Source organism: Nasonia vitripennis, chromosome 1 (assembly GCF_009193385.2).
Source record: "Nasonia vitripennis strain AsymCx chromosome 1, Nvit_psr_1.1, whole genome shotgun sequence".
Lineage (NCBI taxonomy): Eukaryota > Metazoa > Arthropoda > Insecta > Hymenoptera > Pteromalidae > Nasonia > Nasonia vitripennis.
Window position 1 is genome coordinate 16,012,714 of NC_045757.1, and position 14,890 is coordinate 16,027,603.

The 14,890-nt window shown below is 44.1% G+C and overlaps 2 protein-coding genes across 3 annotated transcripts in view; both read right to left on the reverse strand.

Annotated features, from left to right (window-relative positions):
* Window positions 1–14,890, reverse strand: part of LOC100121833 (cytochrome P450 2C41) — a 107,175-nt gene that overhangs the window by 51,341 nt on the left and 40,944 nt on the right. The window lies entirely within an intron of this gene.
* On the reverse strand, window positions 12,345–14,099 carry LOC103316874. Of its 2 annotated transcripts, XM_008212756.3 has the most exons (2): window positions 13,846–14,097; window positions 12,345–13,754 (listed from the first exon to the last, which is right to left on the reverse strand). In XM_008212756.3, exon 2 carries the CDS (start codon window positions 13,643–13,645, stop codon window positions 12,575–12,577), a length of 1,071 nt encoding a protein of 356 aa, XP_008210978.1. In that variant the 5' UTR covers window positions 13,646–13,754; window positions 13,846–14,097; the 3' UTR covers window positions 12,345–12,574. The 2 variants fall into 2 exon arrangements, with proteins under 2 accessions (XP_008210978.1, XP_008210977.1); XM_008212755.3 differs by having other exon boundaries at window positions 12,345–14,099.

The following is a 14,890-nucleotide window of genomic DNA, read 5'->3' on the forward strand; positions in this document are numbered from 1 at the left end:
TAGATGCTGCACAAAGGCATTGATTTATCAGCTCTTTTCGGAACCTGTTTTGAACAGTTGTTTTTGTTGTTGTGGTTATGCAATTTCATTTTTCAAGCGATAAAACTTTTAATAATGGCTTGCACAAAAGATAATGATTGTTTCTGTGGATGATATTTTATTCAGAATTGTTAAGCGAGTAAAATGCTTCTTTGGAAATGGATTATGGAAGCTTTGTTTTTTTTTCTGAAGGAGACAGTTATTCGGGAAGCTCTTAGGGTTACGTAAATTAATATCGTGAAAAACGTTGACTAATTGATACCGGATTTTGTAAGACCAGAATATAAGAGTGTATTACGTAAGGTCTGGCTAGATTTAGATAATAGTCAAAGTGCGTTTGTTCTTTGGAGCAATTAAAATAAGAACAGGATCCCAAATGTAAAGCAGAATTAATAACTCGAGTACCATGCAGATTATAACGATACAAACATATCTTGCAAACATATTTGCAAAAGCGTCCCATCACCTGCACTAGACATTTTTTCCACCTGTACATACAAGTGGCATGACAGACGGAAAAAAGTCTCAAGCGCCATTGAATCTCACTGAATCTTTTTTCTCTTCCGTTTGTATAGCCCATAAAGATGCGTTCAATTGACGATAATCAGGCTCGTCTCCATTTCCATGGGCGAATGTGGGATCTTCGTATTCGCGCTATAGTCATCGGGGCACCTATACGCGAAGGAATCTTAAATGGCTTTGAGCTAATGCGCTTTTTACCGTGGGATATTCTTATTCGAAGCTGAGACTGCGGGGAATCAAAACACGAATAAATGAATAGAATTTTACTATATCTCATGAAGTGAAATCTTTGTCGGTAAATATAAATGCGAATATTAAATTTGCACTTTATAATATACTCGATTATGATTGAAAGGAAGAGTGCAGCGATTCGCAATAATACACATAGAAAGTTAAATAGCACATCATTTTTAATTTAAAATTAATTTTTCGCAGCACTGTAACAGTCACAGTGATATACGTAAAAAATAATTATACACGACTTACGTATATAATTGAAAGTAAGTAGAATCGGTGCGAGATGACGCGGCAAACACTCGAAGCTATCTTCTCCATTGAATTTCACCGTAACTTCTCCTCTCCCAGACTTCTTCTTTGCCATCAGCTCGAAAGTTTGTTAAGCAGACGCTCGGCGTAATTTATGTTTTTCAGTAGGCTTCTCTACTACCGGTCTAGACTTCTTTAAAAAATTTAGAATAAATCTTACGCGAGAAAAATGTATGCCGCGAGCTTTCTCTTCGAGCAACAAAGCAAACTTTTTCGGCGGAATTCCAAACGTTCGCGGCGGGTGAGAGAGAAAAAGAAACTCTAGTATTTTTCCTAGACTGCAGTTACTTATCTCTGCTCTACGCCACGAGGCCATAAAATCTGCTGAACCTGAAATAGCGAGATCTGGGCTAGCCAAGTTCAAAAAGATACAGCAACGAGCGACAGCGTAATTTTTATCCTCAAAACAACAACCACGCAGCTGCGATACCAATCAATAGTTTCTCGGTGTCGTCAGTCGCTAATCAAAACAATAATAGAACATAACACCTGAAGCTTCGGTAATTCGCATACAAAAGCGTCCGCGTCAATCTCGCTGCATGACTCCGCGAAAGGCCGACGTCGCTCGTAAAACCAAGTTCATCGCTCGTAATTGATGCCCCTCTTTGGGACGTCTCTGAATATACCTGTACATTGTAAATTTACGCGCGCGACTTCACCGCGGCTTCTGCAGAAGACGTCTCTCGTGTGGTTTATAAGTTGACGTGAAAATTTACGGCCGTGGCGACTGAATCTGTTCGGAGGTGTCTTGCGGAGGAATTCGAGAGAAGCTTTTTTTTACGGTAACGTTAGATTCGAAAGGTGAAATTTCGCGCGAGACACGCGCGTTAATTGCTTTCGCGGAATTGATTCGTTCGTGAAATTCATTGATTATAATTATCGAGCGGTAAGGTTTTATATTATTTGCCTAATTGATTGACAATGAATAGAAAGCGATAAAATTGCATGCATCAGTGTCGTGCCGTTGATGATAGTGTCTTGCTCGTGTGGCGGGTAAAAATAATAAACTGTGGATAAAAGCGCGTGTGAGAGACGTGAACAAGAAAACTTTCACACACGCGCGTTGTTTTTTAGTTATATGAATTTCAATATAATGCATCATTGTCGTACGACAGTCCACGATAATCATAAGTTCGATTCTTTTACTCTACGATGAAAAAAATATAAACTTTCAATAGAACATGGAATCGATTAATTTCCCTGTCTACAATCAATCGAACACCGAGCAACCTGCCCATAAAGCGTAACAGCCGAGCAATAAATGCGCTGAAGCTCAATTTGCTCAAAACGGTGCGCGCTTCCTCCAACGTATTAATCAAGAGTTCCGAGCGTCGAACCCGAGAGATAGATCCATATCCCATCGCTCCTTTCTTTCTTCCTGAGCGTATAAGACGCGTCAGCTTTTACGTAATCCGCCAAAAACGGAGCTATGAGACCGATTCCTTCCTCCTTCTCCCACAGACTGAGTTTTGCGGTTACAAGAGGAAGCAGTCGTGCGCGTTCAACCGAAGCAACGGTCAATGTTATAGACGCGGTAATGATCGTGTAACATTATATACCGAAGAGAAAATTTCGTTTTTGCAGCGAATCGCAGATATGGCAGTGTATATTGCATGAAGCGCGCCGCGCTCTGATAACCCTCGGACAATAACATTCGGGCGCCAGTTACATTCGAGATAAGGCGAAAACAAAAGCGCTCTCGACTTCCGCATATTCAAATGATTCCTATTGGGAGTTTAAAGTTGCAATGCGATACTAGCGGCAGCTTCGGGAATTAAAAAACATGGCGTCGACAAAGTTTCTGTTTACATTGGTGCTATATGGGAGTTCAGTATTTTCAGTCAATTTTTAAATAACCATTATTGTGAATTGTAAGTGAACTCATTTAATCAACTTCCAGAGTTGACTATTATCTTGGACGAAATGTATTTTTGTACTGAATACAAAAAACTTACTAAAAAAAGAGTCTGCTGCACTAATTCGTTCCTCAAGGACTGTAATTCCAAAATGCAAAAACTCTGTCATTGAGTTTTTACTCAGTACTCAGCAAAGTAACGATATTTACTACAGATTGACTTTAAAAAATTTATTTTGTGTATTTGAGCAAGAGTACGAACAGTCTTTTTTTCAACTACTACTGGAGCTTTTACGGAGCACCACACATGTTAGTCATGCTAGAATTTATAACGTTCTGGCCTTCTATTTGATGTTTTTTGATAATGGTGTTGCCTCACTCTATTCACACGGAGTGTGTAAGGACACTGAGAAGATTTTTTATCGTGTAAAAGTTTATATTTCTACATTTTTTAATGAAGCTCCATTAGAGCCCTGTGTATTTCGGAGACTTTCTGGCCGCCATCTTTGTTAACCTTCAAGCGCGCGAACCATGCGTTTAAACTCCCAATACGCCGAAAAACAAAATCTAGATCTTTTGCCGCGAGATACTTTTGCCCCAGGCTGTACCGACAGGCTATACGACTCTAGGAAGAAGTAAGGGGCAAAGCTCGCTGCAACGTTATTTACACTGGCGCGCGCGGAGAGTGAAAGTTCACCGGTTGCACTTGTTGCTTCGATCCTCCGCAGGCGGCCTTAGACTTGAGAGATCCGAGGCTGCGTATAAGGGGATAGAAAACAAAATCGGGATTCCAAAAGTGCGCGGGTTTTATAATTGTTGTTTTGGTTTGTCTCCGTTTCGTATACTCGCTATGTGGCGAGGGATTACTTTCGTAAAATACAAAGTCAACAACACAAGCATCAGCTCCTCGAGAATTTCTTCATTTCCCTCCACAAATCCCATAGTGTATTGCCAACGCGATCTCTCGCGTCAACATTTTATTTGGACGGCAGCTCTCGTCGTCATTTTCCACGGCTTTCCTCGTAAATCATCGCGCGAAAATACGCGCGCTCTTCCGGCCGCCGCGCGCGTCGCGAATTTCGCGGCGTAAATCAAGCGCCTTGGCGATTTACGAGGCTCGAGACTCGAGTGTATGCGTTTGTGTGTACGGGGCACGTCGCGCGCATAATTGGCGGTTAATTTACGCGTGGCTCCCTGTGTGCGCAGGAGATTATTATTCGGGCTGCCGTTAATGGGGCCTTTGCGATTTGTGCGGACGATTCTTCGGACGGCGCATCGGTCGCAAAGGTATTTGGGGTAATGACGCGAGTGAGATATGTCTGGACGGTTATACGGCGGCTATGCAGTTTGGCGGTATTTGTTTGGGCTTTCGAACGAGGGTAAAGCGTGTGTGTTTGTTATTTGACGGCCTATTGCTCGGCTCACGTTTGATTCTCAAGGTTTTACGATAAAATAATGCGAGCTATCTGGGGTACAGTATCTTTGATCTTCGATTAAATAAAAGTAGCTTGACGTATAATTGAGCTCAAATCATGAGAGCTGCAATGTAGTATAATCGCCGGTATAATACCTAATGCGTATCGAAATCTGATAATGCCTATACAATACTTGTTATAAAATGCAAAATAGTTTATAATTACAACGAATCAAATCGTCATGACTCAGCCAGCAAAACGGCGGGTAATTGAAATCCCAGAGATGATCCTAACAATATTCGTATACGATATTAATAGCTCAAAAAATAAGAGCAGAAAACCTCCACCATATACGAAACATCGACGAGCCAACAAACTCTGCGGCGAGTAGATCGGTGACCTCGCGTCTCGACACCTGAACGTCGAATGTCGAGGCCGAGGCAGTGCTCTTGGCACTTAAAGCCACCTATCCCCTCCTGTCCTTCCTGCTCGGATCCTCTTTCACTCTCGCCAGCTCTATAATACTGTCGACGAGGATCCCGCTATACGTTCTCCCACCACAGGCCCACGCGAGGTACCGTACGTAACGCCGTTCCTTTTCTTAGATCCTTTTTACTCGTGTGGGGAAGCATACGTTAGACCAGAGGTGAAAGACGCGAAGTGGCTGGAGGCGACTGACACCTGGCGGAGAATCCGCCAAGCTTTGGACGCGTTGTTTGCGGGTTTTTGTTGTTTGTAAAATTTTGAGCTAATTAGCGTTACTCATGGAATGATTTATAATGATTCAATTGTTTTTATTTTTGGATCATTTGTTATTCATTCGTAGGCCACAGCTCGAAGGTTACCACGACTAGCGGTCGCGCAAACAATAGAGACGCTTTTCCTCTCTGGAATTAATATACCCCGACCACAAATTACAGGAGGACAGCTAATTCATTAGAATCACAGCGGCTATACGCTCGAGTAAACAGCTGCCTTACAATCGGCTTTAATCAAAGATTCAATTTTTTTCTCGTTGATATGACTGAATAATTAATTTTCGTTTATGCTTCATTTCGCGACAGCTGCGATTTGTTTTGAGAAACTGCAGTTTCATCGTGAGTGTGGCTTGCAGTTGTTCGTACAGGATACTTGTAGAGGATTGTGAGTGTCATCTCGAGAATAGATTCCGATGCGCGACAAGATGTACACGATCAATTGATCGAGGCGCGCCTTTCATTGATCCGCCTGCGCACTGATGCACACGAGTGTTCGAATGATACGCGGTAACGTCGTATTTGTCACTCAGTCATATAAGATGCAATAATGAAGTTTGAATCAATTGGATATATTTATGAAAAAATATGTCACATTGTGTGAACAGTCAAAGCCGAGAGTTTCCTTCCTCTTTTTACCATAAATGACAACGAACAAAAAGAATCCAACGCACCATCAGCTCACCGAGATTTATTCAAGCAGCTCTCGAGAACCGAGTTATTTTCCGATCAGCGTATCCGCATTCCCCTTAAATTTCACTCCGCAGCAATAAACATATCAATCCGCTCCTTTTCTTCCCGTAGCAGCATATATCTCCTACTACACACTAAAACTGCAATCCCATAGCGGCAGCTCCGAACTACCTGCATAATACCGCGAGAATATTCACGAGCAGCAGAGAAATCCAAAGCGTATATTATATATCATGGTCAAGGCTCGGCTCGCTCGGTTACGCGCGCGCGCTTTCCATCTCGGCTCTATATACATCGTCGTGTGTGTGTGTGTGTGGTGTATGTGCAGGGGTGTCCGCTTGGAAAATATGCCGCGAAAATATCCTCGCGTCGCGTATAGAGCATCGAAAGTCGTTCTCGTGCAGTTCATGCCTTATGTATGGCGGCGAGCGAGTTACTCAATAGAAAGCAGCCGTGCACGTATGTGCGATACACGGGAAGTTTCCGCGCGCGCATCCACGTATAGGGATTTCGAGTGTGTGATTTATCGTATGGATCATTTGTGCTGCAGTGATGGGGTTGTGCATTTTTATTCTCGGCGATCGCTGGAGTGTGTGTTACACATTCGTGAGCAAAGTGGGCGTTTCTTTTTCACGGTTAGTTTATCACGCGCAGTCGTGTGCGATGAGGCGAGGCGGTATGATTATTGTGGAAAACGCTGAGGTTGCAATATTGCTTCCATTTCAGACGTCGATAGCGATCGCGAACGTTTTGCCGAGAAAAGTTCGAGAGCTGCTCTTTCCAACCACTGTGTACAACCAGTTTGTCAGCGCAGCTTCGGCATGAAACTAACCGACGACAGGAGCAACGAACCTTCTATCCACGGCATTATCTTTACGAACTGAATTAAACTTATCTTCATACCAGTATATACTCGTTTACATATCAGTCATTTATAGTTGCGAAAATATAGTCTTGATTTACGACATTCGCTGTCTCCGATCAACTCGAATTTTTGTTTCGACATATCGCAGCTCCTTAATTGGCTGGCAATCCTCCCAACTGAGTTTCGCGTAATTATCGTATAATTGCAAACAACGACGACGCATCTCTCATTACGGCCTCTCCATAAACACTTTATCCTCGATCCCACATCCCATAACGCTGAGATCAAACACACGTGCCTAATTGACTACTCGTCACATCAGTATAGAGACGCGACAACCGGCCGTTGCATACGAGTATAACATAATACCCGCAGCGTAAATCGTTCGCGGTAGTCAGTGTCGCGGCGATAGCGCATAAATTACCATAAAAAGCCGTCGATTCATCCTCGAAGCCCGAAACTCGATAACATAAAGCAGGCATTACGAGGCGTGTACATTATATCGGGCGTGAATTCTAATACGCGGCGCTTCTCCTCCGATTAATCCACCGTCAGGTATAAGTATATTACAACGTCTTCATTACGCGCCGGTAGCTTCGTTTCTCGAAAAGTCACGTCGCTTGTTTTGTATTTAGGTATATATATATATATACCTATAGCTATCGATGACGATACTTTCCCAAATGCATATGAATGCGTGTTATACACGGGAGGAGGCGTTGCGTGGAAATATTTTAAGCTCATTGAGTTATCGGCCTGAATCGGACTTTTTTCGAAGATCGTATAGACGATCGGATATCGTAAATGAGAAGATGTAAGGTAATCGAACTCGAATGTTATTCTGCCATTGACATCTCGAGTGTGTAGCTTTCCAATTTGTCGAGAAGATTAACGAGTCGACGGAATTTTTTTCTGTAGACATTTGTAATCGATACACGCATTCTTGGGATTTACACATTGTATAGCCCAGTAATCTCGTAAAGAGTTAATTTCGTCTAGAACAAGTTCTCTCACAACGAGCACTGCCTCTAAATCATACCGTTAACGCCCAAGCCGAAAGAAACCACGCGTGCGATTCTCATTCCAGATGCTTATCTGCATAGCAGCGCTTAACCGAACGTAAAAATCTGGTCGAACATCGCGTAGCGCCGAAAGAAGGTATCTCTCTTGCAATTGACTCCCCCTACGCCCCATTGTCCGCGCGTGAAAGCAGCGGAGCGACGGCGTGACATAACGCGACTAAAAAATTCGGAAACGGCATTTTTATTCAGAATTTCTTCCTCGCTGCGCTTGACCCAGTGCCATCGAATCTCCCGCTATAGGCCTCCTGTAAACACGATGAGACTATACGTGTGGGATGCGACATTCCGAAAGCGCGTCGGGCTACGCCACACGGCGAATATAATTCGTTTTCAGGCTTATTTGCGTCAGAACGCTCGATTAACTACACGGTGTTCTCGAAAAAAAAAAGAAAAGAATCCGTGTAAGCCGATTAGCTGATGCAGGTCGTGAACATAGTCGCGGACACGTCGTAATTTCTAAAAAAATGCAAATCAACGAACTAGAAATTAAATATAAATCGCGAAGCGACGATCGGATAATTGAAAAAACCCAGGCACCTTGACTTTTATCGCGAGCACCTGCGAATTTCGCGCGCCGCGCCGGAGAAACTTCCCTTTTCATAAATAAAAGGAGAATAAATCACGACTAGGTAGCCGTATACGCACAGCTAATCCATATCCCCGCGAACTTTTACCTCGCTCTCTCGCGCGCGTGTTGCGAATCTCCTCTGCGGCTGCTCTAAACTCGCGCGTTGTTATATATACCTTAACGCTCGGGGAAAAAAGGAGCCGCTGCGCTCGCGCATAATAAAGAAAGTCAGCGCGCGCGCGAGTCTCTGCTCCGAATGTGTAAGCAGCTCGCGCGTGCGTCGGCGTGTGTATATAAGCTTCCCTTACGTAAGCGGATAACGTGTACGTGTGTGTCGAGAGCCGCGCTTGCACGCGAAGGTAACGATTTCATTGTTGTGCATGTGTTGTATGCGCTCTGAACGCGGTTTCGCGATCTTTATCGGATGGGTTTGTACACCGCGTGTTCGATTACCTTTTTTTTCTTTCTTTCGGTACATCTTGATGTCGGGAGGCAGAGGCGATGATTTGCGGTGATTAACGAGTCTTCTTGCTGTGTTGCATGTGTAATTTTGCGGGGACTTCGTGGAAAGCGATTCACGTTGCGCGTGTTGGATGCTGTGTGGGGTTTTTTCGCAAGATTTTTAGAATTAGCGAGATTAGAGTATTTAATGAAAAATTATGACTACACTGTGTAACCAATTCATTTTCCTCATTGTATACTCGAAATCATATCTCTCGCACTAATAAACCGGTTGACTAACCTTCCGAATAAGCAACAATAATTCCAAAATACAAACCCCGATTCCTATAGTCTCGTACAACTATCCACGTATCTACATCAGAGCAGAGAAAGCTGTTCAAATATTTGCTTTATAAAACCACGTCGGACCGGAACTAAGAAGCCAGAGTAGTATAGAGCAGGATATTACGGGCATATAAGTGTCTCGCTATTTAAAACACTTAAGGAACCAGATAAACGCGCGCGAGCCCAAGCCATTAGCATAATTCGCAGCGAATCCACATCACAAAGTAGGAGAGATACGACCGGAAGATAAACGAGCGCGAGCCAATTTTCACGCTCGAGAAAGGCGTGGGATTTCAAATTTCGCGGACTTATTAAAAAGTGCGTGAAATTCCACTGACTATAGACTGGATGTGTGTGCATGAATCGGACATTTTTGCGATTCCTCGACAATTTATTTCTTCTTTCAAAATTCTTCTGCAACGCGCGTAATCTATCAGTCACCGCCGGCGACAAATTAAGTGCGAAAAGCTCCGTAATTGGGTGTACTTTACAGACTTTTTTCTCGAGCACATATATTCGAACTAATAAGTGTATGTCAACGCAGTTGAGGACAAAAGAAAAATTTAAAAAAAAAATCGTTTATATCGCACGCACAATCTTATTAACCGGTGCTTATATCACAAGGACGTTTTTAGCGCGGCTTATCCAAACAAGCGTAAACTCGAAAAATTAACGCCGACCGCAACCTCAGCTTCGTTATATCCGACGATTAAGAGCCTTATACACACATCGTCTCGAAATATTTCCCTCGCAAATTTTCACTCTCCTTTTACAGCTATAACATACACTAGGCGCATTACGTTTTCTATCCTCGTACACAGATCTACACACACACACACACATACACACACACACACACACACACAGGCTGCATCAGTCGTTTCGTAACGAGACGAGCTCGAAAGTGAAGTTCATTAACTGCCGCTGGCGGCCGGTGTAATTGCGCGCACGTCGTTCCAGTTAGCGCCGTGTGTGCTGCAGCGCGGCTCCTTTTTGCGACAGCGCGCGCCGCAATGATAATCGCCGTTCCGCTGCTGTGATGCTGGCTTCTCTATATATATTCACGAGAGTTTCCTTCCTGGTCGCGGGGTTGTTGTTTTTTTTTTCTTCGACGCGAGAGGAAGAGCAGAGATTAGAAATCGCTTCGGCGAGGCGCGTATTTTTTCTTTAAAGCATGTAAGAACGAATTTTGCATCGTCTTATATGAACTCGATTCTTACGATTATATTCATCTGACGAAGAAGAAGATCCTCTGGTCGCGTCGAGAAACTCGTTTGGACGGCTATTTAATTGGCGGCTATTATCGAGCTTTTTCAAGCTCGTCGCTGATGCATTTAAATTTGGCGATACCCTTAATTGCCCGCGTTTCTCTTCGCCTGCGGAGTAGTTTTTGACAGAGAGCCCGAATTGGACTGCGGACACTGGGAGTCACTCCATGTGTGTATGCGCGTAATTACGTAAAGCGGACGAGTGAAAGTACACCCTATTAATAAGTCGCGAATTATAAACGCGCGCGTCTGATCCTCTTTGCGCTTGTGCGAAAATATTTCACTGTTGGGACTCTAGTCGCTGCAGTCGTACGTATATATTTCGATCGAATTTACGGCACTTTTATTACGAGTAATTACGAGATTGCGCAGGTGTCGCTGTTCCGAGAGTCTCTTTATTATTCGTTATGTACGGCGTATTGTCGTGCTCGAGAGTGAGAGAGAGAGAGAGAGAGAGAGAGAGAGGCGGCTATAAATTACTTTGTAAAAGTCGCGCGCATACGTCATGCGCGCTCTCGTTTTCTGTTTATTTGCATCGTTGCGGTAGCGAGCTTTCGTGGTGATCTCGGGATTAATAGGAAAATTCCTCGGAGGTAATTTTAATTCAAGAGAGCTTATCCTAATGAATACCGACGATTTACAGGACGATTAAAACCGCGAGGTTTACAGCCGCATAAAGCCAGCGTGCGATTAAAAAGTCTTGGGCAAATTTGAAGATATTAGAACGTCGGTTTTTGAACTTCGCGCACTTCTCGTTTATACAGCGTCGGGAATTTCGTTTTCTATGTGTTTGTTTATACTTTGGGCGAGATTCAAAATTGAGTATACTATTTGAAAGCGTCGTTATGATATATCACACATAATAATAATACAGGGTATTACATTTACCAGAGACAATGGATAATTTTGCTCGTTTAATACAAATATTATAATCTCCCAGACGTATGTACACACAGTGAAAGTCGACCGCGAGTCTCCCCGTTTTATTGTGTACACACATCGGCGTTCATCGGTCGTCCAGAGACAAAACAATCGCGACATCAACCGAACGTCGATCCCTAAATCTCGAAATTGTCTTCCCTTTTATACATACATGCTTACGTGCACATCTTCTCTGGCATATTCACAAGCGCGCATAATCGAGATGGAAAGGCGCATCATACACACACACACACGAGCGATTCGCGCAATTACCACACGTGCGGCACATCCTCATGGAAGTAACTACACAGCCTCTCTCGCATCAATCCTCGCAAAAATTTCTCTCTTCCCCATCCATGCACACACATACATACACAATCTCTCGTATGTGCGTTCCTTTCCCACGTCGTGCTGGGCTCCTCCTGAACGGGAAAGTCATATCGCACGGGCACGATATAGGCCGGCGCTGCAGCTGCGATAAAAAGGAGTATATAGGTAGAGGCAGCTGCTGCATAATACAGGCTCCGAGTGAGAGTCTGAGTTCGTATAGTGCACGCGTGGGGAGGGGAGAATCGAGACGAGATTGCAAATTGCAGTACAAGAGGGAGAGGATGAGCTCTCGACTCTTCCGCGTGACTCTGATGATCGCGATCGTCATCATGCCACAGTGTACCTACCTACACACACACACACACACACACACACACACGAGTGCAGCTCGAGATATTAGACAAGAGCTGCCGCTGCTGCGACGGAAAACGCGGAAGACGCACACGTGTGTGCGACTTGAAAGTTTCCTGCGAGATATAGTCATGTACACACGGCTGCGGGACGCATCTCGTCGTGCGTTTATTTCCTGGATTCGTTAACATACACAACTGCGAGCGCACAGGAAATCGATTGTAGTTGAATTAATTGCTCGTGGTCTTTATTTGTTAGGAAGGGAATCGTAGTCTGGTAGTTCTCTCTCGCTATACCCGTGTTTTACTCGAGGAAAATGGATTGTGAGGGGCAATAAAACTCGAGACGAACAAGCTTGCGGATTCTGTAATTGTTGTCTTTCGTTGTGCGATTTTATAGTATATCACAGTTTTATTCCAATATCAATTTAGTGGTCAAGTTCCCGACGTGGTTCGTCGGGCTTTCTTGCCAGCGGATAAAAACAAAATTCTTAAAAAAACATATAATCATCGCGATGTAAATAAATAAGTGTACAATACACACAAAATCAAAGAATATAAAAACCGCAGAGGTGCCTACTAACGGCTATTCATAAAATCCGTGAGGTCCTTGACGATGCCCATGATCTTGTCTCTGTACTCGTCGCTCTTCTCGAAAGCGCTCAACACGAAATCCTTGCGATTGACGTACATGTACCGTTTCAGCTGCTCCGGATCCTTCGTGAACTCCTCCTTCAGTTCTCCGTTCAACAGAGCGATCGGAAAGATCAGCGCCGCCAGAATCATTCCGACTACCCTCATCTCCTCAACGTCTTTGACCAATTCGTCCGAACTCATGAGTCGACCTCCGTAGCCGTGTGATCTCAAACACTGGTTCAGCACTTTGCGGTAAACCTGAATCAGGTCGTTCTCCAACTCACATCGAACGTCGCGATCGACGTTCAGGTAGATCAACTGCACGAGGTCGACGGCGTAGAACCTGTAGGTGACCATCTGGAAGTCCACCAGTCGACAGGTGTACATCCCCTCCCGGAACATCATGTTGTTGCACCAGGTGTCTCCGTGCGACAGAACGTTCTTCTGGCCCGGAACAGGTTTAACCTTGTCCAAGCTCTCTCTGTAAGCCGACCAGCAGTTCGTCGGATCCAAACGAACGGATTTGGCCACGGCTTCGATTGCCTCCATTCCTGTTATCAACCATTTCTTGCCCACACCCTCGATGTTTAGAAGCTTCTCCTCGAAGTGACCTGGATATACCTTGTCCAGAGGCTCCTTAAGCTTTTCCTCCAGCAGCATTGACGAGGCGTGAAATCGGGCGAGACTGGCCACCGACAGGATCAATTGATTTTCTGAGAGATGAATGGAGGGCATTTTGAAACCTCGGACCCTAAGGTCTTCCATGACGATCACGTTCTGCTTGGCTAGGTAGCATTCGGCTGCCCAGAACTCCGACTTGTAGTTTTCGAGCAGCTGCGGCACGACCTCGCGGAAAAACTTGGACTCCTCTTCGAATAACAGCTTTTGGCACACTGTGGGAGAGGGTAACATGCTTTTCACAAAGAAAGTGAGGGTGCAGGTTTTTGCCTCCTCCAATTGGCTGGATCGAGACTCGTCCGGATCCAGTATCTCCACGGTCAGCAGGTTGTGCATGCTCAAGTACCCGAACGGCTCATCGGAGAACGGCTCGAGAAAGTAATTTAGGATCTTCACGTTACTCGAGGGATAGAGTTTGCCGAGGATGGTTGATACTTCGTCGAGGCTGATGAAGTTGTCACAAATTGAACCGTTGTTACTATTAGGCGACATATCTTAAAAAAATCTTTTTATTTGTTTGCGCAAAATCTAGTTACCGATTGCGAGCTATAATTCTATGACTACTGCGACAATATATATGTACAAATAAGACACTCGCAGCGGTATGCGATCCACACTAGTCTGCGGTCTCAGTCAAACTGTGACAAGGACCCACTAACGTTCGCTCTTCGCGACGGTTGATTATAATACAAGCCAAATATCTCCACGAGCAACACGAAGGCGTGTGCTTTCTTGATCGTTTTTCGGTATAAATACTTAAAATATTCGGTTGACCGGTTTCAATCTTGACATGTTTTTAAATAAAATTATTATACTCGGGGAGCGTGGGGTAATTGGGTTTAGATTCATTCCTCGCTTCGCTCGACTTCCTTCGACGTGCTGACGTGTTTTCAAAATAAACTATTGTACTCGGGAAGCGTGGGGGAATAGGGTACGCACATTTAGGTTTTAGATTTATTCCCCGCTCAGCTCGCCTTCCATAAATGTGCTGACGTGTTTTTATATATAATTATTGTATTTGGGGAGCGTGGGGGAATTGGGTTCACACATTTAGGTTTTAGATTTATTCCCCGCTCAGCTTGCCTTCAATCAATGTGCTGACGTGTTTTTAAATATAATTATTGTACTCAGGGAGCGTGGGTTAATTAGGTTTACACATTTAGGTTTTAGATTTATTCTCCGCTCAGCTCGCCTTCTTTGGTGTAGTTAGAATGAATTATTACACTCTGAGAGCGTGGGTTAATTAGGTTTAAGCTGTAAGATATCACTGTTATTTCTATCAGAACAAGCGATACTGCGGCGCAAAGAAGCGCTTGAATTTTCAACGCGACTGTATTATATGTTGTGGATGTAAACAGCGACACGTCATTCGCCAGAGAAAGTGTATATAGTATAGGAGCGATACTCGTATACTCTCGGCCAGGGAGTGAGAGAGAGAGAGAGAGAGAGAGAGAGAGAGGGAGAGAGAGAGAGAGAGAGAGAGAGAGAGAGAGAGAGAGAGAGAGAGAGAGAGAAGAGTAGCTACGACTAAGTGTCTTCGCAATTTTGCTTGCTGTATATCTCTATAGTTATGGCTGTTGA

Coding starts and splice junctions, on each gene's coding strand:
- LOC103316874 (XM_008212755.3), bottom strand. CDS start 13,801: ATGTCGCCTAATAGTAACAACGGTTCAATTTGTGACAACTTCATCAGC.